Raw genomic sequence first — 27,241 nt, 5'->3', positions numbered from 1 at the left:
AATTTTTGTTTTAAATTCAAAAGTGTGCAGCTTCAGACATTTAGTAACAGTAAAATAATTATACATGAAATGTTAATATTGGGCCTCCTAGAATCTACATGAAGACTATAACTTTTAATAACTAATTCACATATTTACAGTTTTAAACTCAATTAGGTTTCATGTAGATTCTTAGTTAGATTAAGGTTTTCATGTAGGTTCTAGGAGACCTAACTGTTAAATTTAATTTTTTTAAATACAATTTTGTTACTGCTTCTTTACATTCTAAATTTTACATCTTCGAACTTGAAAACTAATTTTTGTGTACTAGTTCATAAAGTTCGTTTCGTAAATAAGAGACACTCTGATTTAAAATTGAGAAATATTTATTACATTACCACTTCTTATTTAGCAGATTATAGCAAACGTATAACTTAGGTTCTTACCCCCAAAATCGGGAGATTAACTTTCCCTTGCTTCCACTGACTTTCAAATCAGTAAAAAAAAATTTTAATTTGCGAAATTTGAAATTTCAGGTCCATATCGTGTGACCTAAATAGTTTTCAATTAAAAAACACAGTGAGAGCTTTTTGTCGAATTAAAATTTGTATTTCGGAAAAAAGTTTTTCATAATGCACTCATATTGAGTAGTTCTTACTTTGCTTGAATAAACAAAGGCAGTAATAGCGAGCGAATTACTTACAGAATCCTGCTCTCAATGGTTCAATTAATCGAAGTGTAAAATTAGCTCCTTTGGAGATATCTTTTAATTGTTTGGCCACTTCAAAATGTCGACAACCAACCATCGAAACACCGTTTATTTTTTCAATATGATCTCCAACCTGAAATATAAAAAACGAAAGAAAGATTAAAGCGCTGGAAGACGCAGCAAAGAGAGAGAAAGGGAAAAAAAAAAGTTTTTATGAACTTTTTAAAACTTTTAGGCTTGACGTTATTAAAACTTTTTGATTAGTACAGAATAACTTTTGAAAAATTTTGGTTTCGCTGGGCCATATTATAGTACAAATTAACCCTTCTAAAACTTGATTACTCGATGTTATGTTTCAAGCTAAATTGAAACATGGTTCATTTTAACAATGCAATGCAGAAAGTCGGTATTATGGTTCTAAGATACCGATATTATGGTTCAACGTTGATCCGATTTATTTAAGAGTGTAGAACCAAAATTGAACATTTTAAGAACATGGAACCCCTTAGAAAATGAACAATTGAAAATAAGTTCTTAACTTTTTAAGGATTTTGAAAACAGTTTTATAAATCAAGTACTTTTTAAGGATTCCGAAAACGCTTACGTATCCTATAATAAACAGATTTTCACGCATGAAATCCTCAGGGTTAGAGGAAAGCATAAAAAATGAGGTAATTTATTAATTAGGATTAATTACGTTACGGAATCATATAAAAACACGCTTTAACAATTAATTTTTCTGCAATTTTCTTCGAACGTCGCAATAGTTTGATGTGAAAAAGTGAGAATCTGAGCCATCATCAACAACAAAGCACGAATATGTTCGAAATAAACCGAAGGCTTATGGCGGACAATTTTCAATAAATTCTAGACTTTTTTTTTCCGACTTTCAAAAAATTTCTTGTGAAAATTTTAAAATTGGTTGTTGCATAAGTGTTTTTCCCATATTGAATCCGTAATCCGATTTCCGAAGGATTTAATCACTTATTTGCGAAACGAGAATAAATACGGAGACGTACCTAGAAGTTGTAGCGTATCTACCACTACAAAATTACAACTACAATTCACTAGTATATAAGACATGTTAACTCGACTCTATGTCGGGGTACCTTTTCATAGATGAAGGTTGACATGGTCTGTAACTACTCTCCCCACATTGGTGACCCGGACGTGATGTGAACACGCCTACCTTGGCAAAAAAAACGCCCACTTTGATCTGGATACGCCTACATCGGCAGTAACGCCTACTTCGTTGGATGGTCCACATTGAACAGTTGACTTGCTACTTGTGACTGCATCATTATCCACCTCCTTACGCAGTTGCTACTCAGTCTCATCTCGATCACACACAACGCCGGCTTGCATATACTCGACTGCTAACGGCAACAGAGGAGCGACTACGACCGTGAAGTTAATACACCTCTCACATTCAGCACTCAAAAAATACAGTGATCTTAATACAGCTCTCCCGGCTTCGCACAAAACAGCAATGAATCAACTAGTGGCATCCATTCATCGAATTCTATCATAGCTATAATTCTGGTGGGGGAGTACTGTAGCGTATCTACCACTACAAAATTACAACTACAATTCACTAGTATATAAGACATGTTAACTCGACTCTATGTCGGGGTACCTTTTCATAGATGAAGGTTGACATGGTCTGTAACTACTCTCCCCACAGAAGTTTCTTCATTTGAGAATCGATTCTGCACCAATGTTTCATTCTCACATAGAATATAGATTTAAAATATTTTTTTTTAAATAATTATTATTTGTCGAATCAATTATGATTGTAAAACAATATCAAACCCATAATGAAGACATTTTGCTTTTAAATCTTTAATTTCAAATGTATTTTAGTTAAGTGAAAGCTATCTTTATTCTTTAGGTCAATTGAGAGCTTTCTTTACATTAATCATGATCGTTATAGATTAAAATAACCATTATCTTCAGCGGAATAAATCATTTATATTCTGGAATTCTAATCCATCGTGTCACCAGGTAAAGTATTAGAAAAATATTCCGCAACGAAGCGTTAAGTGCTGAAGCGCATCTTTAGTATCGTATGATTAGTCGATTTGTATGCATTCCAGCGAAAAAACAATTGGTATTTTTCGAGAGCTTACGTTACAGAGTTAATATATTTCAAAGCAATTTAATTTTTACTATTGTCGTATAATAAAGTATTATGAAAATTCCGCAAATTTTTCTAGTGTCAGTGAATTTACAAAACTAATTTAAATATTTTATAGTGATAAGAACGCCATTGAAAAAAATATTGTGAAAGAAGTTTTCATTGCTTTGAGAAAGTGAGGATTTTTAATATAGATGACTTATTATATGAAATTTTATTTATTTTATAGATAAGAAACTAAAATATGCGACATCATTTATTGCATGTGTTTGGGATGCGAAAAGAAAAATTATTTTGAAATTAATTGCGTAGTTGCAAATTAAAACTGATGCTTCAAATACAGTGCTTTATTTTCAAATTTATACATTAATAAGTGATTCTATTTTAATTAAATAAATGATTTAATATAATAAATGATTCTATTTTAATTTAATAAACTCCTGGCACAAATTTTTAATGATTTTTTTTATTAGGCAAATTGATGCAAAATTATCTAACTGCTGAGAAAAAAAATTTCGCAAAATTTATTTAAATATTTCTGATCAACAAAAAATCAGAAAGTTATTAAAAATAGTTCTGTGAAGGAAAATTTTTTATTTCCATAAGAAAATGATAGCTTTTTTTTTTTTTTTTTTTTTTTTTTACAAAAGTATAAAATAGGGATTTTAAAGATAAAAATTGAAATATACCAATTCATTTAGTGCACTAGCCACATTTGTTTCTGTTGGTGGAGAATAGCCGTTGGTCACAAAATCACCTTAACATTCATGATTCCCCTGGCCCACAACAGGCTGTAGCGGGAATATTTTATTTTGCATGTGTTCTAGTTTTGTTTAGTTTATATTTAATTTTGCAGCTAAAAATTAAGATTGATGCTTCAAAAGAAGAGTTTAATGATCAAATTTATGCATTCACTTTTTTACTTGTTTAAAATTTTGAATTTTGCACATTTAAAATAATAAATAATAATAAACACTTCTACATTAGTTTAAATTCGGACGAAAAATCTTTATTAAATTTTATGCCCACTTTTCTTACTGAGCTGAATAACTCAATTCGTAAAACTAGTTTATTTTCGAGTGATAAAAAATTATTGCGCCATTAAAAATCTTGTGAAAGAAAGGTTTTTATCTTTCTGAGAAATTGATGGTTTTTAATACAGATGACATAAAATAGGGAGTTTTATTTGTTTTATAGATAAACAAGAAAAATACGACATCATTTATTCCACGAACTACATGTATTTGGGTTGGGGGATTTATTTTATTTTGTATTTTAATTCCGTTGAGTTGCAAATTAAAAGGGATGCTTCCAATTAAATGTTTCACGCTTAATATTTCAGTTCAATATATTCAATTTATTTAAATTTTTGCAAATTTAAAATGGTAACTGGTTCCATTTAAATTTTGAACGCGAAATTTTAATGTTTTATGATTAACATAGAAGATTGTGTTCGTTTTTATAACTTTAATGCAATTCGCGATTTCTACTTCCATTGATTTAAATAATGTTTATAATTTTGTATATTTATGTATAATCGACATTTTATTAAGATCATAAAATATATATATTTTCTTTAAATTGAAAGTTTCAAATATTTTAAGAAGAAAGGTACATACTATTTACCAAAACTATTGTTCTCTTAAAGTATTTTAAGTGCTAAAAATAAAAACAACAAAAAATTGCTTTTGTAGATTATATCTGATAAATTTTTATCATCATTTTTATTTAAAAATGTAGTGTATGAGTTAAATATGTGATATTGTCTGGTTTTCGAAAGTCAACTTGGATGTCAATTTAAACACCATCACTTTGTTTTTATCCTAACTACTTATAATAATCATTCGGTGGTTAGTTAAAACTTTCAAATACACTTTAAGTTTTTAAATTTTAATAATAAGTTTATACTATTATAATTAAATAATGAGTTTATAATATTTAAAGCTATCAATTTTTTTTGTTCATGATTTAAAAATGTAGAAATATTTTTTTGCTGTTTGTAAGTTTTTTGCGAAGCTAAATGCTGTCGCTTTGTTTTTCAATCAATAATCCTAAGTGCCTTTGACAGTATTTTTTCTTTATTTAAAAATACAAATGTATTTGAAACCAGTACAATTTTTTACCAGCCTATACTGACATAGCCTTTTTTGCTCAAATAACTAATATAGTTTAACATTCTCAAAGTCGCGTAAAATTAAAATTTGAAAAAGAAGACTATACCTGAATAAATCCAAGTTGGTGTATTAAACTACCCTCTTTGACTCTTTTAATAAAAGCATATCCAGCTCCATTATCTGTTATTGTTAGTCCTAGTGCATCTTCATTTTTGGTAATTTCCACTTCTTTTGCTTGTCCCTTACGATGTACAAATATGAAATCATCTAAACCTATTTGTCCACCAAGCAGTTTTGACATGTCCACTTTATGTGTATTCAGAGTGCAAAATAGAATCTAAAATAAAAAAAAGAAATTTTATTTAATATTGCTACTGATATTCAATATTCATGAATGCTGAATTATTTTATTATTAGGTTGGGGAGCATTACATTGAATTGAAATCTTACAATTTCTATCCAAAAAATGACTGAGTGACGCTTCACTTTTAGGATAACATATCTGATTTGATATGTTGTTGTTGTTGTTTCTAATGCAACTTGCCACACGGGCAAGCCTGCTTGCTGAAACCGAGCAAATTTAAGGCAGAGTGTGCGTTTCTTGTTTCTCAGTGGCGCCATCTATTGCCAAGAATTCGACTTCTGCCACACCATATGTCGCACCCGTTTATAGGGCGGATCCATTCATACATCCATTCATTCATCCACAGATCGTAATTTTGACCTGAATCAGAGAACAATCTATCTCGAATCCAGTACCCCCAGAGGTATTGATTTGTAAAGGGAACATGGAGGACTTTTGCGACTCGACAGATTTAACGTGCATCACTCACTTTACTACACGGGGAGTCTTCGGCCGGCTGGGTTCGAACCCACGAACTCTCGGACATGGGCCCAGCGTCCTACCGACCAGGCTATCCCGGCCATCTGATTTGATATAGATAATAAAATGCAGAATTTAAGTATCAAAGGAAAGTATCGATACTCGGCATAGTAAAAGTATTAAAAGTAAAGAATCAATACCATCGATTCTATCGAGACAAAGTATCGATGCTCCTCTATACTTCATAGTATCGACACCAAATTTCAACTTATATGATTTAGTTTATTGAATGTGAAAATAATATTTTAATTATATTGATATTCAATTGTGTTTTAGTATACCTGATTTATAAGCAACTGCCATTGTCAAATTAAGTAATAGTTCAAACTAAATATCTCTTAAAAAACTTGAATTTAGCTTATTGTTGTGCCATCAGGAGTATGTAGTGGTCAGAAAGCTGACTTCACTTCAGAAAGGTCCTGGTTTCGAATCCCGTTCTTTCGTTCTCTATACTATCTGTCCTTACTGTAGGAACAACGTTAGCCTACCTAATATTGAGCCCCTGATGGAGTGGCCAACAAATCTGCCCTACTGATGCCTGAATAACGTGTCTCAATCGGATGGGTAATGGGAGAAAAAGAATTTTTTTTTCACTGTTTGGATAAGTCAGAATTCGAGTACTGAATTGGAGGATGAATTAATGTTATCAACTACACTAAACTTAAAAACAAGAGAAATGGAAAATTATTAAAAGTTATTGTCGAATCTTTCCTTGGTATTGTTTCTATGTAGATAGTTTATAACAGGGGTTTCCAACTGGCTGCCCGGGGGCCGTATCCGGCCCGCGAAGTCTTTTTTTTGTGGCCCACGAACTAAAATATATTAGTTGTCATTTTTTTGCGGACAATTTTCGTAAAAAATCTACATGGGTTTAAAATACTTTTCTCGTTAATAAAAACCTAATTTCTTCGTTTCTGTGAAATTTAACATACCAACGGTACAAAGAAATTTATTTTTCAGGTTTTGCATCCAAGAAAATATTTATTCAAATACAAAAATAATCGTGTACGTTGCTCTTTATTAACATTTTTTTTTTTTTTTTTTTTTTTTTTTTTTTTTTGTATTTTGTGATTATAATTAGCATGTGCGCATCAGAAAATTTCTCGAAGAAATTCTCCGATTTAACTTTTTGAAACCACTCATTTTTGACGAAAATATTTACAAACACATTTGTAAATTTTAAATTTAAAATGAAAAAATATCTATTCTCTGGTAGTTGCAACAGTCAAACCTCAATTTTCTCATAGAATATTTTGTGTGCTACTATGTTATGTAAGTTTGAATACCTTAACAATTAGATATCTGTTGCACATTAATTGTTTAATACATAGGTGCACATTAAAGTTATTGTAGCCCGAATTTTTATCATTTATTTAATATTTTTAAAAATATTATTATTAACAATTAAATATTTTTAAAAATCTACTTCTTATTTTAATTTGTAATTCAATACTTTTGTTTTGTACAACTGGGTAAAACTCTGACAGTAATATTTAATGTTCCTTCAAACATAAAAGAGTCCTACAAATAATTTTGATAAAGTTGCGGCCCGCCATTTGATTTGTGTTTTTAATTGTGACCCCGGCCTCATGTAAGTTGGAAACCCCTGGTTTATAATATGGCGGAATTTCAACTAAATAACAGGTAAATGTATGAAAAAATCTTTTTTTTGGGAGGGAAATCGCCGCGTCTTTCACCAAAAACAATCTCAAGAAACACTGTCTACTACAATTTAAAAATGCGACTTATAATTATAAAACAACATAAAATAACCGCGAACAATGAACTTTATTTTACATATAGCTAGTTTCAAATTCCTTTTTTTTATGTCTATAAAAGATATTTGTTATAGTTTTCATTAACTTTCAAGGAAATCCATTACATTGACCTCTTCAAAATTCTGTGAGTAATACCGCCTTTTTTAAAAAGTTCACACAACATCTCGCCTCAAACAGATAATGAATAGTCGCTATTGCATTCCGTACATCAGTTTATTCCGTCCTTGTCATTAATTTAAAATAAAAATGAAATAAATTACCAAATTCGATGGTCGGTGCGATAATAGAACTATTTTATTTTCGAAACTCATATACACGGTCATTAAACTTTAAAAAACTTAAAAACCAGTCAATTTCATCGGCTATTATTGAAAAAGTTTGAACTTTAATTTCACAAAATTCAATCATATTACAGTCCAACAATCGTTTCCGGTTCTTTTTTATATTCCCGACTGTTTTAATTCACTTTTCATTCTTTTTCAATATTTTCCCGCTGTTTGAAGAATCGCCCACTCAGTAATTATGCAGTTTTTCGCAGCTAATAGTAATCGTGAGAACTATTTTCTCCAACATTTTTTGTTTTTATTTATATGAATCAAATGAAACTATTATTTACTTTTCATTGTAATGATTTATATTTAATATAAAATTTAATTAATTAATTAAGAACTGTTTTATTTTCATTACATATCTTAAATGTATATTTAAAAATTAATTTTTTAATGTCAAAATGCTAATTATGAATGATTCTTGATATACCGACAAACTACAGAAATAAAAGGATGTAGTTAAAAAAAGCAGATTTTTTAATCTTCCAATAAGTTAATTAATACAGAATTTTAATGAGCTAGAAATTTAGTTAAAAAGTGGGTAGATGTATCTGTTTAAAAACGAATCAATAAATCATCAGTGAATTAGTGAGTAATAGTTAAATCAAATAAATCCCTGAAAAGCACATTTTTTAATTGAACTTGATCTGCTTCTTAATTTTTTTACAGCTACATACCCTATAATATTATTAAATAATTTTAAAAAATATGCTATTAAAATGAAACTAGTTATAAAAACAAACAAAACAAGTAAAAACATTCCAAATATATCAGCTCAATCAGAAAATATACATTCCTCAAAATTGATAGTTTTTAATTGGCTTTACAACCTTTTCCTACTACTTTAATTCTCGTTAATTTAATGTATTGCAATGGAAAATATAACGAAACAGTTTTCTGAAAAAATAAATAAAAAAGGAAACAGATATTTTGAATTTTGCTTGGATTTACTTTTTAATTTGCATACTTTTTTAATCAATTATTAAAGTCATATAAATTTTTCCAGTTTAATTTTTCAATCTTGAAAAATTTTTAATCTATAATTTAAGTTAGAACTTAAATCTTTGAAAAAGATTTTTAAACATGATAAAAAAAAAAATAAGGATACATATTTTAACATTGATTGAATTTACTCTAATAATAACAATAACAATAAAAACAATAACTTCTAATAATTGTAATATTTACAATTATTAGAACTCTCTTTAACCCGAGGACTGTGTGTTGCGCAAAACCCACAGATTTTTGGGAAGAGAAGTAATAAATGTAAATATATAATATAGATGAATGGAACATATTTGTACTATGTTATTATCAAAAAAATTACGAGTTTTACGATCGATACAAATTTTTCAAACAGCAAGCTTTTCGATAGTTACAAAGAAAATATCGATCGATACCAAATGAGACTGTCGAAAAAAATATCGATATTATGATAGTATTGATACTTTTTCAATGTCTTTCGGTAAGGATCTAAAAACGTAAAATAATTTCATATTTTTTCTCCTCTTTCCAACAAACTGTGTACTAAAGAATGACTTAACAATTTATCTATTAATAAATGTTTTTAACTAACATATATTCTAATCTAATATTTTTTTAAAATATTTTTTAAAATTTTTATTAATGCTTTTTTTTAAAATTTGTATTAATGATTCGTAATAAAACTAAAATATGTTTTGAGTTCCTGTTGCGTGACTGTAAAGTTTAAAAAATTCTCCTTAAACCTTTCATCAAACTACAATTGATAACGGATTAAATTTTTTTTACCGACCTAATATTTTAATTTCTAACTAAACTAAACTCAACGGCGCAACAGCCCATGGAGGGCCAAGGACTACTGTGCCTAATTCAAATTTCGTGACCTTAGGCTCTGAGGTGTGGGAGTAGATGTTTCAGTTGGGTGGTCAGCCAAATGCGGAACCCCCTGCGTTTAGTCCCATAGCACGCTTGGTACCGATTTTATCGACCCATTGAAGGGATGAAAGGCTGAGTCAACATTGCCCGGTCCGTGAATTGAACTCCAGACCTACGGTATAAGAGCGCGAGGCGCTACCACTCAGTCACTGGGCCTTTATTAATTTATTTTATAAGATTAAATGTCATAAACTTCATTGATAAGATTAAATATCATAAACATATCAATTAACACTATCTATAATGATTCACTTTAATTTTACGCCGGATGATTTCCTATTTAGTTTTCTGTTACAACAATTGAAAAAGTCTTATCTTAATGCGATCTAGTTAGAACAATTACTTATGAATTCCAGTTAAAAGCATTTCTCAAATTTTATTTTTACCTTTATATACCTCACCTTTTTGTTACTAATTTTTTTATTTCTCACTGAAAATTTTTAATTTAATTAGAATATCTGTTAAATTGTTTATAGTTCAAATTTCAAAATGAGTTGTTGTTTTAAGCGTTTTTTAGTGTAAATTTGAAGACTAAATTCGTGCAAAATTAACTCTGAAATTTTAAATTGGAAATTTGTTAATTAATTCTCTTTAAATTTTTTTAAATAAAGGATTTTAAAGAGAGTATTTTTATAAACATTTTCTTTGCCTGGTTTTAGATTGAGAGCCCAAAATCCGAATCCGCCGGGGAAATTTTGCCAATTTTCGTAACCTAAACATCATCTGCACTAATTAATTAGATCATTTTCTTTTTATCCGCTAAGTTTACATTTTAGAACGTCAAATTCTAATCATTGGATGTTTTTTTTTTCTTGCACGCAGTAGCTACACACAATCGAATCATATAACAATAAAAAAAAAATCGTTTTTGAAAAGCTTCTTATTGACTTAATGATGCCTCCAATACGACCCTTGAAAAACACATGCATCTTTCGGTTTATTTAGTCTTCTGCATTGAATATTCTTAAAAATATAATGCTGTGTATAATACCCAAATTTAGATCAAATAGAAACAGAATTATGTAACGATTAACTGTATGAAGTGATATAGATAATAAGAATCATTGAATAACTTAGAAAGCTTACTTAAACATAAAGTATAAAATCATAGAAAGAGATCACTTCAAACAATAGGTTATGCGATCTAGTTCTTGTTACTAGATTCTTTAAAAAACTCGTTTATTGTTCTGATGTAAGAAAACGCGTTCCTGAATATTACAAAAGAGGTCACATTCGTGAAATACGAAGAGAATAGCTACAAAGATGAGCATTTATAGACCTAAAGAAAATACAATCATCAGAAGACGGTATCTTACATTTTCTTCCCACACATACTGCAAGAATAACTTGCTTGCTAGCATCTAAGTATATCTGTTCTCTTAATATGTTTCATTGAATATGCATTTTGAGTTGGAATAAGTGAGATCATTTTAAGAAGGCCTAGACCTTGAAGACCTCTTAGAAGTGGTTGACCTTTCAAAAAAACAATAGTCCTGACTAGTCATACTTCCTTGAAAATTATTTCCTTATAAATGCGAGAAAGTCAGGACATGATGTCATGTTTGGATTTGAGAAAAAAAATGATCAGTAAAAGGTGGTTTATCAGGCCAAGGAAATATTCAACATGTGAATACAAAGAATCGATATAAGTTTTCTTGGTTTTCTCTTTGTTATAAAAATCAGCATTTCTTCAACTAGCTGAAATTTCATCATTTTAGCTTCATTTTTTCACAATTTTGTAGTATTAAGGTGTGTAGTATTAAGGTTTTTTAGGCAACATTTACATGTGAATTATATAACAGAAAATTAAAAAAAACTCAGTGATAGGTTATGTCAGAGTGACTTAATGCAATGGGCATTTGTTAAGAAGGCCATATCACGAGAGAAACTTTTCGTCGCAAATTCACTTTCACTTTTATAGGTGATTTAAAGTTTAAAGTGCAGAAAAAGTGAATTCAGACAAACCTAGAATAAGCCATGAAGTTTCAAATACTGAAAAGAAAATTTTAAAATATCAAAATGAAAATAGATTATGAGAGCATAATTTAGGATTACGTAATTAGGGGTCTGTCCAGACATTTTGTGAAAGGTCCGGTTTTTGTCAAAATGTGAAAAAATTACTCACATTCTTTCAACCAGGGGCCTGCTTTTATGAATTTGTGCAAATAGGGTCCTGTTATTGCAAAAAACTTTTTCAATGAGTTTTTAAATTGTAAATAGATACAAGATTATACTCAATACTGTAAAATTAAAATTAAAAAAAATTAAATTTTCAGAAATAAACAGCAATTGCTGTTTCTAAATTAGAGATGCAACATACAAATATTTGGTATTTAGCCTATACTGCTGAACGCAGAATATTCATTTCGGACGAATAATGGAAGAAGCGTCTGCCGAAGACAAAAACTTAATTCGTTTACATCCATCTTTCTTTCTTTTTTCTCCCTGGGAAAGGTTTATTCGATTAACAAAACAGTAATAAAGATAAACAAATTTGTGAAGGGTCCGATTAAAAGAAAAATCATTTCGTGAAGGGTCCGTTTTTAAGTTAAAATATTTTTTGAAGGGTCCGTTTTTATGAAAAGATATTTTGTGAAGGGTCCGTTAACGGACTTAAATTTCTTCTAAACAGACCCCTGGTAATGGAGAAGTTCTCTTCCAATAGTTTGTTTGCATTTTAAAATTTTGAAGAAAAAAAATTTCAGCAATTTCAATTTGGTGTCTTAATCAAAGTTTGCTTGAACTCGATTTTTCTTTCTTTCAAATTTTTAAATTAGTCACGGAGATGAAAGAATTTGCACAGAAAAATTTATCCCTTGGTATGGCGTCCTCTTAGAAGTTTTGGTGCGTGGTATTAAGGTTCAAGGATGCTTAAATTCTTCTTAAAGCATTTTCGTGTAAGATTTTTTAAATACTTTTCTAAATGATCTCTCTAAACTAAGTAACATATAAAATATTGCTAGAAATGTGACTTGGAATTGGTAAAAATTGAACCAAAATACGAGAAAGAATTAGCTTTAGCATAAACAAATTACTTCTAGTCGCTACTTCAAATATTTTCTTCTTTTTTTTCAAAAAAAAAAAAAAAAAAATACGTAATAAAAAATTCATGTTAAAAAAGGATTTAAATAAACATATGTTTGAATAAATTCGAGGAACGGCTCTGGTCATTCAAAACTAAAAAGTGCGTTCAAGGCTAATTTAGAAAGTAAGTCGTAGAAAGGATTTAGAAACAACCACAAGTTTGGAAACACTGAAAGTTAATAAAGCTGAATAAATAGAGAAAAATGTAGTATAATCTGAGGAATCCTTTTTGTGTGACATGCTGCTTGCATTTTTATAAAAAAGAAGGTCATGAATCGAAAAGAAACAAAGATTTATCATAATTCGCGTGGCTATTGTAAAAATAAAAAGTACAGTACAAATTCGCGCAACATTTCGATTAATATTTTAATATCAACCATTCGTTGAAGAGAACTCAAAATCTCAGTTTGCAATGTTTTCAAAATTCGTCCTTATTTTCGTGGCTCTTATAAAAATGGAAATAAAACAAAATATTGTAATATTTTTGTAGAAAATATTATTAAAGAAAGCATGCAAACGTAATTAATTTTTTTTTCTTTTTTATTACACCCTGATTCACGTTGACATTAGTAGTTCGAATTCGAAACATTTAAGCCACCTTAGATTAAATGCGTTTCATACAAACTTCATTAATCTTCTCAAACTTTAAGTATTTAAAATACATAGCAAGTTTGCACAAATTAGAAAAATGAAATATAAAAACTTCAAAATGTTTCTAGAGTAACCGAAAATCGTCCACTGAGAAATAAAATACGGACAAAACTAGCAGAATATGAAAAAAGTTACAGTGTTTTTGCCTTGATGGGAACATCAAAAAGTTTAGTCATTTTTATCGAAACGATTTGGTAATGATTTTGGCAAAATTAATGAAAAAACATAGTTTTATAATCTGTGACAAAATTTGTTAATTTTATTATGATACCTCAGAGCATGACATGCATAAACACAATTTGTTCGGTTGAATTTACTTTTCAGCTTTGTATTTTTTACTAAATGTGTGGTAAGAAGAACTATAATTTTGAAAACCATAATTTTCTATTAACCGTTCACCAAATGAACGAAAATATTATTACCATATAAATGGTTTAAATACCTCATATTAAGGTTTTATTAATCAGAATTATAGTTTTTTACCAGAAATGACATTATCATATAGTACCGTAATTTAGCAGAATTTTTTTCTCCATTTACAATTAACAATAATCAATTTGTATGTAGAATTAATTTAAGTATCTTTTTCGTGAAGAATAATACTTATGCTTCTATGAAATTTTATTGACGGCTTAAGAGTTTTATTTATCTTAGTTTTTGTAAACTTCATAAAAATTTTATAAACTTTGACTGTATCTTTTTCATCTGAAATGTCAAAATTTTTTATACCTTTTTTCCATGTTAAAATTGATAAGAGAACACAGAATTAAATTATATACAGCATTAATTTTTTTAAAGATAAAAGTTTGAAGATTTAATAAATGTAAAATTAAGTAGAAAAATAAGTGAATATCTGGAAGAAAGGCGTGAAAATTTTACTGTATTTTTGTATTTACACAAATTTTAAGTTCAATTTTAAGTTTAAATTTTAAGTTAAATAATTTAGAATTAAGAAACATCGAATGTGATTTTTTTTTTAATTTTTTAACAAAAGTATATTAAAAACAAAATGGAAATGACTCAAGAGTTCGAGCGAGGAATAAAATACAAAAATGAGATTATTTAACACATTTCTAGTCATGATTAGAGCGAATAGAAGAATGTCTTTTAACGTCAAAGACTTGTGTCTATCATTGTTTTTTGATGATGACATAGTCACTGCTGAATAATCAGTCAAAAGCAGGTCATTTTCGGCGAAAATCATTTGATAATGAACAGCTCATCAAAGATATGCCTTCAAAACAACAACAAGTAGTGTTCAAAACAAAGCAGAACACAAAACTTTATTGCTATTTTCATTAAAAGAGTTTTTGGAAAACACGTATAAAATTAAAAGAAAAGCTATCATGAGGTGGAAAAAAACAAGTATTAGGCCACGTGAAGAACACAAAACAGACTAATGACGTATTGCTTACAATGTTTCAATACTCACTTTAAAACTTTTAACTGTCTTTCAATATTGGTAACCAACAAAGAATTTAAAAACACAATGATTTCTTTTTTGATATTGTAACAAGAATTTCACTCGAAACATAGCTTTTTACATAGATACAATACATAGTATCGGTACGCAGATGCACGTACTTGTACCAGCACTTACAGAGAAATTAGTTAATCATAATGAACGTTTTATAACGCTAACGTTTTTAAAGCATAAAATGGTGATACTTTTTTTTAATGCGATTTAAAAACAAGACCATGTTTCCTCTAAATTTGAACCATAATCGTATATCAATTTTGGTCATGGTAAATTTGCTTGATATCGATTAATTTAGCAACTTATAAACTGTTAGAAATTTTAGAGTATAATATGTCAAGTTTGCTGCAACCCATTATGGTACTAAGGTTTACCATATTATTATATTTCTACATATTGATTAAGCTATACTATGGTTCCGCTTTAAAGGAAGCATGGTTCAACTTAACACCTTAATAAAAGTTGAAAAAATTGAGAACCACATTATAGCTTAAAGTACAGATAATATAGTTCAATGTAGAAACGATTTTTCTAAGGAGTGTTATACGGTTGCATCAAATTTGTTGGTTATTATAATTCAACTTGCTTTAATATTTTTAACAGGGTAGCATCCCATACTGAGAAAAAAAGTATGATCAAAACTACCAGAATATGGTAACATTTACCGTGTTTCTGTCTTTATGGGAACACTAAATAAGTTCGGTAATTTTTACCGAAGCACTTTGGTAATGATTTTGGGTTTTTTTCTCTCCGCGAAATCTGAAAATTTGTTTTTGAAATTGATAAGGCGGTACACTCGATGGATCCTTTACTAGATGCTAATGCTATCTAGCAGAAAAATCGAAAACACGGAATTAACCAAAATACAACCATATACAAGAAGGCATTTAGTTACTGTTAAATAAATAAAAAAAATTATTAAAAATTTTCAAAATTAAAAAAAAAAACTTTTAACAAAAAATTGTTTCTTAGTTTCATTGTATACTCCATTGCAATCATCCCCATTGCAAAACTTTATATTCTGAATCGTTGAATTAATGGTTAAGCATAATGTGTAAAAAAACTGTCAAGGCAAGACTTCATTTTAATTTCTCTTATTTATAGACTTGCGTGAAGGACAATAACAATATGGATACAAATCATATGGCTTTAAAAATGGTCGATGACCCCATAAAGTAGCTTCTAAAGAGGTTTCCGACAACAAATAAAAAAGAAACATAAATGTACGGCATAAAAATTCCGATTCTAAGAGCAATTGAAATCTAACAGTAACGGAAACAACGAGAAAGCCATTAAATTAGAAATAGGGAAAAAACCAAACAAAAATGAAAATTTCTAGGAACTATTTCCTGTTCTGGACTTCAGGATTTGTTTGATTCAGCAACAACTTCCGTTCTGAACGCTTCATTTTTTTTTTCCATGTGCCTTGTGTTATGAGCATGCATATGCTTCCATTTAGGTAAAATTATACTGGTTTGATACATAATCAATTTTATTCAAAATGGATAAAACTTAAAACATTTTAGATATTCGATTGCATAATGAACTCTGAGAAGGAAAAAAATGATTTTAAAGGAATAAAGAGTACATATTGTGTTATGACTATGTATTTGCTTTCATTAAAGTAAAATTGTACTGGTTTGATGCATTGTTAATCTCATTCAAAATGGATTAAACTTTAAACATTTTAGATATTCGATTGCATAAGAAACTCTATATAAGGAAGAAGCAAAAATTCTAATTTGAAGGAAACAAAAAAATGTTTACCTATAAAATTAAATCAAACTGAAGTTTAGATTTGATGTTCTTTGCTTCACACAAAATTTGTGATGTGAGGTTTTAATTATGTAAAATATTTGGTGGCAAAGGAAAATATGAATAAGAACCAAATGACATGATTTTAAATTATTAAAAATGCAATGAAGACATACGTTTTTTTTTTTTAAAAAAAAAAGGAAATCTACATTAAATTAACCTGTTATTGTAAGAACTTTAATTATAAAGTAAAAGTGATAAAATAATTTATCTCAATTCTAAACTGAGGGATTTGTATTGTAAATAATTTTAAACATTTCGATCTTGTTAGATACCTCTTTGAGATAGTGAGATTTGGAAATATGTTCAGTTCCATGTTTAGTTAGTATAGGAAAAACATATAATCTGGATTATAATGTTAAATAAATACCAATAAGTGATTCGTAATTTTAACATTAAAATTGTCCTGATGGTTTAATAAACCATTTCATTCAAAATGTTAGATTTAGAATTTAAATCACTTAAAACATTAAATATGGTAAAGAAGTAATGAAAAAACAATATGATTATACATGATTAAATAAAAACATAATTTATTGAAAAAATTACGCATTTAAAAATAAATTTAACTATATTTTTTGTATAATTTTTTGAAGTCATCAGTAAACTTATTTATCAAATGTATGCATTCTATATTTTGATTGATAAATAATTTCTATATCAACTTCTTACTTTTGAGAAATATATTTTTTTCTTATGCAAAATAAGAGTTATTGAGTATACAAGGATGCTATTTTTGTAAACTTGAAAAAGAACTGTACTTTTATAAATGTTATTATTGAAAACATAAAAAATTTGAAAGTTGAAATTAAATTTTTTAATCTTAAATTAACTAATTAAAATTAACTAACTTTAAGAGCTTTGAAACTATAGTTATGATAAGTTAGAAAGCATTTTTCATAATCATTTTCAGTCATATTGAGACTAAAACTGAAATTGAATTTAAAATTTTAAAACAGAAGTAATTGTTGAAATTATAAATTGTTGTTATAAATAATACTCATTTTACCTTAAGATCAATCTTTTACTTACACGCATAGCACTTATTATCCATGAACGGAATAAATCAGTTGGATTTAAAACCATTAAAATACAATTTGTGATGACATATGCTACGTGTATTTTAACAAAACTGAATATAAAAGCGCTATTCTAAAAAAAAAGTGCCACAAATACATTTTATATTTTCCATATAGCTCTTATTCTATAATACTTTTCATACGTTTAATTCTACTAATTACATTTTGTTTGATTATAAATATTTTATTTGCAATCAAACATTTAAAATTATCAGTATAACTTCTAGATTAAAATATTTCTTACAATGAAATAGTTTTGCTTACATATCTTCTGCAAATACTTTGAACAAATATTTAAGTTTTTAAATGGAATTTTGTTGTGTTTTTTTTTCCAATTATTTTTTTCAAATTCTATGAAGAAAGCTTTAAAAGCTCGCAAATCACAGTAGAAGGAGCAATACGAATACTTTATTTTAATCTTCTCACAAAATCAATAAACTTAATTAGTACTAAATATTTTCAATACTTTCTAATAAAAGACAAATCAGTATATAAAAAAATACTATTTGTATTATTTCACCAAAATGTAAACAATATTCGGTAATTTTATTGCAAGAATTATATTTATTCAGCTTCTCATGATACAATAAAAGAACGTCAATTTGAAAAACGCATTAGTTTTAAAATAATAATCTCATACAAATTTCTTTTACATAAAACAACATGAAGATTTTTAGTCTAGACATTTTTACTAATTCATTTCGGGTAATTAGGTTATGTATTTCTTTTCGAACCATTTGAAACACCCTAACTTAAAAAGTAAAATTTTTCGTGTATAAATATTTCGCCATTTGTACTACAAACTACATGTTCAGGAATCGAAAACAAAAACGAAAATATAGGGGATTATGTTGTACCCTGAACTGATTTTGATTTTTTTTTTTTTTTTTTTTTTTTGCATACAAAGCGTAATATTTCAAATTACTTAAAAATTTTGAGAGAAATATATTATACATTAGCTTATTAATGCAAATATTTTTTAAAGATTACACTGCTAGGCCTTTCAGGAAAAAAATATTTTTTTGAAACAAAAAAAATCATTTCAAGATACAGCAAACATTGCTTCGTAGCTTAAGTCCACCAAGATACGAGGTTTTTTAATTCGATAAATTGTGCAATTACTTAAAATAAAAAAATTTTGTAAAGTTTCATTCTTTTCTTAAAAAAAAGAATAAAAAATATAATTTTTTAGAAGTGAAATATAAAAATACAAAACTTTTTATCAATAATTAGACAGAGTGATAAAAATGTGGAGTTACATGAAACTTATATAAAAAGATCCATCAATATTCATCGAATTAAATAACCCTTATGCATCTTTATTTATTTTACATGACAATTTTATTACACGGAAAGTACTTTATTATATGCACGATAATTTGTCACTGATATTAACCCTAGATTAATAGGAAAATGCATGTTATGTTGCTCCAATTAAAAAAAGAACAGGTATGCGATATGCTTTTAATGTATATCGCATACCTGTTCTTTTTTAGTCAATACCTATATTAACTATAAACACCAAAAACTAAGTGAATTGAAGTGACACAGTGGTTAAGGTACTAAACTGTCATTACAAAGAGCCGGACTCTATCCCCGGTGGTGACTTGAAACCCACCTAGTTGCAGATACCTCAGTACCGGCTTGTTGAAAAGTTACAGCTCCCGGTGGTCAATACTGACCACATTGGCACCATTATGCCGTTGACCTAGACATTGTGGAGTCTTAAAACCCCCACTATTCACTTGGCAATAAACTGATTGCTACAGAAGCCCTTTGAAACCAAAACATACTACCGAGTTATCAGTTAATAAAATGTTTAAGTTCATTAAACTACAAATTCTTTAATATATCGAACAGAGTCGTAGTGACTCAGAGGATAGAGTGATCGCCTCCAATGAGGTGAGTTGGGTTCGAATCCCAGCGATGGTTGGTCGATACGAATTCCGCACCCGGCTCGCGCCGACCACAGTGCTGATGTAAAATATCCTGAGTGGTCGATGAATCATGGGGTAGAGTCCCTCTGCCGTCAGTCTAACCGTGGTATTCCTCTTCATGTAACGCAAATGTGGCTTAGTTCCATCAAAAAAGTCTTCTAAGAAGGAAATTTCTCCCAATACTTGATCCAGAAAATCCCTTGTCTTCCGGATTGGGTTCAAAATTTCAAAGCTACACAGTTAAACATTAGTAGTCGTAAACCCAAAATTGGGTCGGTTGTTCAACTAAGGTTATAAAATAAAATTTTAAAAAAATGTAAAATAAAATATAAAATAAAATATGAAATATAAGATAAAACATAAAATAAAATATTTTCAATAAGAGCCGTGGTGGCTCAGGGGATAGAATGTTCGCCTCCCAATGAGGTGACCCAGGTTTGAATCCCATATGGTAGCTGGTTATTCATATTTTGCTCCCAGTTCGAGCCCTCCACAGTGCATAGGTTAGAAATTTCGTGCTGCCCCGTTAACCGTGAAAAGTTTTCGTGGTTTTTCCTTCCATGTAACGCAAAGGCGGGTTAGTTTTCAGGAAAGTTTTTAAGGAAAGCTAGTTTGCTTCGATGATTGATCTAGGAGTTCCCTTTTCTTCTTGGTTGGATTTAAAATCATAAGGCTACGGAGTTGAAAATTGATAGTCGTAAACTTAGAATTAAGGAAGGTCCTACGAACCATCTTTGGCCCTATACACGATAACGACAACTGGAGGAAAAGATATAATTTTGAAATATATAGGATCTTTGATGGAGATGATATCATTAAATCTATTAAATTAAGTAGAATGAGATGGGCCAGGCATGTAGTGAGAATGAGCCCAGAACGAATAGCATTGCTAACGAACGAACGAACGAACAGCATCTCTAATACAACCCCCTCCAATAAAAGGCCAAGAGGAAGGCCCAAAAAGAGATGGAAGGACTGTGTAGATGAGGATTTTGCCATCCTAAAAGTAAAGAACTGGAAAACAATTGCTGGGAGAAGGGCAGAACGGGAAAAGCTTCTGAGGAAGGCCCAGGCTCACAAAGGGCTGTCGTGCCAATGCTGATGAAACTCAGAATTGTGTCAGCTTTTCAATGCCGGTTATAAAATAAAATATCTCGAACAACGTAATTTACTTAAAAACATTTTAATGTTTGGGTTCCTAATTAAAAATATTAAAACAATTCGGTAAAAATTAGCTGCTTTATTTTCTTATTAATTTTAATCATTTTTAGTATTAAAGAATGTACACACATATTCGCAGATATGTGCGTAGATACATTTATAATAAAAACGATTAATCCGATAACGATAATACCGCGGGATTTTAAAATATTTGAAAACATAGGACTTAAAATTAAGTTTAGTAATTCATTTTTAAAATTTTTTTAAACCAGTTTATGTGGTTATTACAACAAAAAAAAAATTCGAAAGTTATTTTTCTTGCTTGGAGATCTGAAATAATTTCTTTATCTCTTATAACAATTGTTATCACATATTTTATTTAACAATTCTTTTTAAGGCAGAAAGAAGAGAAAAAATCGAAGTACATAATGATGACCTCACCAGCATTAGGTATTTGTTGGTTTGTGCTTGCAGATAATAGTGAAATAAAGATAAGAAAAAAATGTTTTTTTCTTCTTCTATGAACTTTAATATGAAAGAAAACGAGGGTTCAGTGCCTTATCTTTCAATTCAATCAAAGTCAAGGTCACATTTTCTTCCCAAACTAATACAACAGACTAAATAAATAAATAAAATGAACATTTAGCATATACAGGTATTTTTATTGGAAGTAAAATAAATGAAACAATTGAAACGTTTTTCCGACATCATTATAATAAAGGAAATGGGAGGGACACTAGAGAAAATAGTTTTTTTTATTTTATTTATTTTTTATTTTTATACGGAGCAAAAGAATTCTAACATGCAAGTTACAATTACAAATTACAAAAACTACAAAGCTTCATTGTATGATGTTAAAGACAGGATTAAGCAGGATAAAGGCAGGATGCAATAATTATATTCAAAAAGAAAAATCTATCTCATTGGAACTAATAATAGTCTTGTCTTTGTTCATTAAATCTATTTAACTCTCCGTAACGGATGGAACTTGTAGACAGTTATTTAGAATATTTTTCCAAAAAAATTTTTTATGATGAAAAACTTTTTTCGATTCATGACCTTGTATTTTTTTAACATACTTTTTAACCCTAGCACTTTTTTTCTGGATTTTTATAAAAATCATTATTTGTAATTTGTATTAGTGTACATAATCATAGAGCTTTTAAAATACAAATATCAAAAATTCGTTGTTAATATTCATACATATTCTGAATATTGCAAAAAAATCTGCATCAAATTACAGTATAAAATACCGGCATTTTAGGTGCATTATCTGTAAAATTCATTTTTACCGTAAAATGTTATTTTGTAATGTTTATTTAATTGGAGTGATTCGGTGACTTTACGTTAATTATTACATTAAAAAGGTTTTTTGTTCTGTACCATGTTCCTGTAAAAAGGGATTTTGTAATAAAAGATACCGGTACCTAGAGTATTGCTACTCTTTACCGTATTTTTTTTACAGCTTATATAATGTCATTATTTAAATTATGGGACAACTCAACTGAAAAATATGCAATTAACCTTACTTCATCTTAATGCAAGTCCTATTTTAAATCTAGTACACTTCCAGCTTCCTTTTGCCCTTAAACAAAGGGAAAAGACATGGAAGAAAAAAACAAAACAAATTAAAGCTCAGAGAGTTTGTGCGTAATTCACCAAAATAATTTAATAAATAATAAACATTAATTATTTACTGAACTAACCATTAATATTGGCCAGGATAGCCTGGTTAGAAGGGCGTTGGACCCATGTCCAAGAGGTCGCGAGTCCGATCCCTGCCCTTCCGAAGACTCCCCGTGAAGTGAATTGTGACTGATGCACGTTGTTTCTGTCGGGTTACATAGCCCTCCATGTTCCCTCAACAAATCAGTCCTCTGAGGGTACTGAATTGGAGATTGATCGTTCTCTGGTTCATGTCAAAATTACGATCTGTGGACGAATGAATGGATGTAAGAATGAATTCACCCTGTAAAGGGGCTATGATGTATGTGTGTGACAGAAGTCGAATTTGATGCCATAGATGGCGCCACTTTGAAACTAGAAAACTAGAACACACTCCCCTTTGCCTTAATGGCATATGACAACAACAACCCTTAATCATGTTGACTACACATATTTTTTATACATTTTCATTATTAATTATTTTAAACACCAGCTCTAAAAACCCAATGTAGTTCTTTCGCGCAATCTATCTTTGTGAAGCAGGGGAGATTGTTTTTAATGATAACTACAATTAAATCGATAATGATAATAATTGCGCTTAAATAAAATTTCGGTAAGGTTTTTATGAACAAAATCATAATTGACGTAATCATTTCTCATTAATGATTGAAGAACTAGAAAAATGTAAGAATTTTAATTATAATAAAAAAAATAAATAAATAAAGAATCAGAAAAATTTACTTTTGCTAAAATAAATTGTGAAGCCTTGAAAAGTTGCCGTACTTCGTCAGACTTATTTTGACAGCTTACGGATAACAATACTCCGTTAAGAACAATACTCAAGTTCCTTGACGCAAGTAGCGCTCAACTTGCTCAGTCAAATACACAACTGTACACTGTAGTACTGCTTTAGTACAAATTCCTGGAATCGTAGCGAGCGTATCTTCTCCCGATCTTCCAAGTGCGAGACCTGTTACTTAACACCAAGGACCGCGGGAACAGGAAGACAAAGGGGGCTTTAGCCCCTCATGTCATTTAAATGAAGGGACACAGCCCCTTTTAAGATTAAAATTTTTCACTCAATATTTATGTAACTAAAATTACAATAAAAAAGTAGATATTGTTTTTGTGTCTGAATTCAAAAAGGGAATTTTTCTATTTCAAGCGAGCTTTAATATTTTCTTGGTTCAATTCAAATACATTTTTCATTCATTTAGTTTTTATAAAGGACAAGTTAGCTTTCAATAAGTTTTCCCTACTAAAAAATAAATGGACCAAAAAGTTCATAGAAATCAAAAATACCCATATTTTAAAATGAAAAAAAAAAAGTCGAAAAGAAACAATTTTTCAGCTAGCAATAATGGGCTTCAAATGTTTTTAACTTGTATCTTTAAAGTTCAATTTTAAATATGAAAACAATTTACAGCCCAAATATTATTCGAATTATACATTGAGAAAAAAATTCTGGTAAAACTGCCATACTATATGATAATAACATTTTTAATAAAAAAGCATAATTCTGGGTGGTGGGACCCATAATTCTAGTTTCAAAAGCCAAAATAAACAGTATTTAAACCCTTCATCTGGTAATTTTTCCATTTGTATGGTAACGGTTCACCAGAAAATTTGGTTTTCTCAATAATAGTTCTCTTTAACACGCATGCAGCGAAAGATACAAAACTGAAAAGTAAATTTGACCGAATAAATGAATTTTACGCTATGCTCTAATGTATCGTGATAAAATTACCAAATTTTATCACATTTACCAAAGCTTATCACATATTATAAAACCATATTCTATTGTTAATTTTACCAAAATCATTAGCAAAGTGCTTCAATAAAAATTACCAAGCTTTTTGGTGTTCCTTAGAGCCAGAAACAAAGTAAAATTTTTCTTATTCTAGTAGTTATAACCATGCTTTTTTTTTCTCCGAGTAGTAATTTATTTTCATTTTGCTTCTTTAATTTTTTGACATCTGAAAATGCTAGATACAATAGGTTGTTCCAAAACGTTGTTAAAAGTTCTTTATTTGTATTAAAAACATCATTACATTTAATTTTAATAATTAATGAAATTTGTTAACATTTATGCAGATACTTTTTTTTATGGAAATTGTAAACAAATTATTTCTGAATCGAGTTTTGAATTATGATACATCATTTGAATAAATTACTGAACCATTTTTTATGAATACGAAAACATTCACCTTTGATATTTTTATATCCTTGCTTATCATTTGGAAAACAACGATAAAACTTACTCTAAATGTTTATTCAGTTTCTACCTCTGCGCTTGAAATTGCGATAAGACAAAACAAATTTTACTAACAAACTTTATATAAATGCTTATAATAATTCTTGAGAAAATAATTACGAGATTTGATTTTGTTATCAGGTGTATCGAGATCAAATAAAAAATTTGCTTAATGAGACTCAATTTAAGCAAAGTTTTAAATTGTCTTTGAAATCAGCTGTGTTTTCAAAAAATTCTAGCATAATTGCAGCTGTATTTTAATATGAGTTCTATATCAGTTTGCGTTCTAAAAAAATTGACCAAACATCACGATTAATAAGATTACAAAAAAAAAAATTGATTTTTAAATTAACTACCGTAAAGAAATAGTAAATCATCATGCTGTTTTTCCTGAATTACAAAATATTTTTATGAAAATAAATGGGAAATAAAAAAAGTCATCAAATTCATTTGCTAAATAAAAATGCTTACGTAAACTCTTGTTGCAATAATGTTAAATTATCTTTATAACAAGTCATAAGTAATAAATATACATTACCCCATAGCAGTTACATAATATTAACTGCAAGAATATGGTACTGCAAACTTATATTGTAATTAATCATTAATATTCTTTGAAAATAAAAATATTTAGAGAGGTATCTAAGGATAAGCAAATACCTTCTTAACACGGGAATAGTGAAGACTGTAAAAAACACAATAATTTACTTATTTTTATGGTAGTTCAGTTAAAAATCTAAATTTATTTATCTTTTTATATCTACTAACCGCGAAGATTGGAGCCGAGGTACTTCACAGTAAGGCACACTGATCACCTGGCCTCCGCGAGAATAAAAAACGCTATTTTAAAATACTGTAACTTGAAAATGTCATTTCTCGCTTACCAATGCAAAAAGCGTTACATCTTTTAATGAGATTAAAATTATACGTTGAGCATAATTTTAAATGTTTAGTGCGCAAAATGAAAAACTAAACGCCTTAATAACATTTGATCTAACTAACGGATTATCACGTACTTAGATACGAACGAAAGATTTACCATACATGTAATTCGGGAAAATGGTATTTTAAATTACGAGATCAAACAAAAAAGAAAAAATTGAAATTTACTTGAATCAATCAGCACTGTTAGAATTTTCATCCTAATTATGGTAAAATAGCCGGCAGCAGTTTTTCCATCCAATTAACAATTAATTAGTTTACGGTAAAAAAGATCTTTTACCTTTAAGGTTTTCAAATCCTTCACAACTAGTATAGTTATTAAAGCATAAATACAAAACTATACGTTTTTTTTAACCATTTACAACTAGCGTGTTTTCAAAACCATAAAAAAGAAATATAACTGGACATTGGAGCTAGACTTTTCGTTAAGTAATGAGCATTAGAGAGTTCTGTCCCCCGTTCTGTCTCTCAGGAGACTGGCAGATTAACCCTCTCGGCTATAATATGCACTCAGCTGAAAGGAGCTAAGTAGCTTCATTAGGTGGGCTTAGTTGGGGCGATAAAAATCTGGTTGTTTAACCGTATTAGGTGAAAGCAGTTAATAAACAGTTTTTCTCACAGCTAACAGTTTGAACACCATTTTATTTACGGTTATTTGGCTGTTTTGTTTGAATATGGTAAAATAACAATTAAATCAATTGTTATTTAACCATTTTTTTCTGCGAAATTTCTAACAGTGAAACAGTCAAGACAATTAACTTATTAGCTAGAAATTTATCTATCTATCTATCTATATATATATATATATATATATATATATATATATATATATATATATATATATATATATATATATATATATATATATATATATATATATATATATATATATATATATATATATATATATATATATATATATATATATATATATATATATATATATATATATATATATATATATATATATATATATATATATATATATATATATTAAAAAAACTACTTTATTTAGTTTTCTGTTTTCATAGTTTGACAACCAAATTTACATGCTACAATTTTTTACACTACTCGCATTTTATTACTTTTGAAACTTACAAGCAGAACAAGCAGAGAATTTACACAGAGAGTGAAGGATGGAGTTAAGTGATGTGTATAACCACACATAAGAGTTTACTTTTTTTTTCCTCGTTTATATTTACATTTCCAACTGAATGCCTCAGAGGGAAATATTTTTTTCGTAAGGTCTCGATATTTCTATTGTTTCTGAAAGAAATCATTTCTATTATACGAGCGAGTAAAACCTAGGTCGTTGTCAAACAAATTCGAT

At 28.7% G+C, this 27,241-nt stretch overlaps 1 protein-coding gene across 1 annotated transcript in view; it reads right to left on the bottom strand.

The window, feature by feature from the left end:
* The window catches only part of kermit (PDZ domain-containing protein GIPC-like protein kermit), a 56,176-nt gene that overhangs the window by 3,199 nt on the left and 25,736 nt on the right, over nt 1–27,241 (bottom strand). Inside the window, exons 2-3 of the mRNA XM_016060443.4 lie at nt 5,046–5,276; nt 683–821 (exon numbers count right to left, since the gene is read on the bottom strand). Coding sequence (XP_015915929.1) covers nt 683–821; nt 5,046–5,276 — 370 coding nt within the window. The remainder of the gene's footprint in view (nt 1–682; nt 822–5,045; nt 5,277–27,241) is intronic.

This window comes from Parasteatoda tepidariorum, chromosome 11, assembly GCF_982258835.1.
Source record: "Parasteatoda tepidariorum strain Cologne lab strain chromosome 11, Ptep-v5.0, whole genome shotgun sequence".
Lineage (NCBI taxonomy): Eukaryota > Metazoa > Arthropoda > Arachnida > Araneae > Theridiidae > Parasteatoda > Parasteatoda tepidariorum.
Note: the sequence above shows the minus strand (reverse complement) of the source record. Positions and strands in the feature narration are given on the sequence as shown.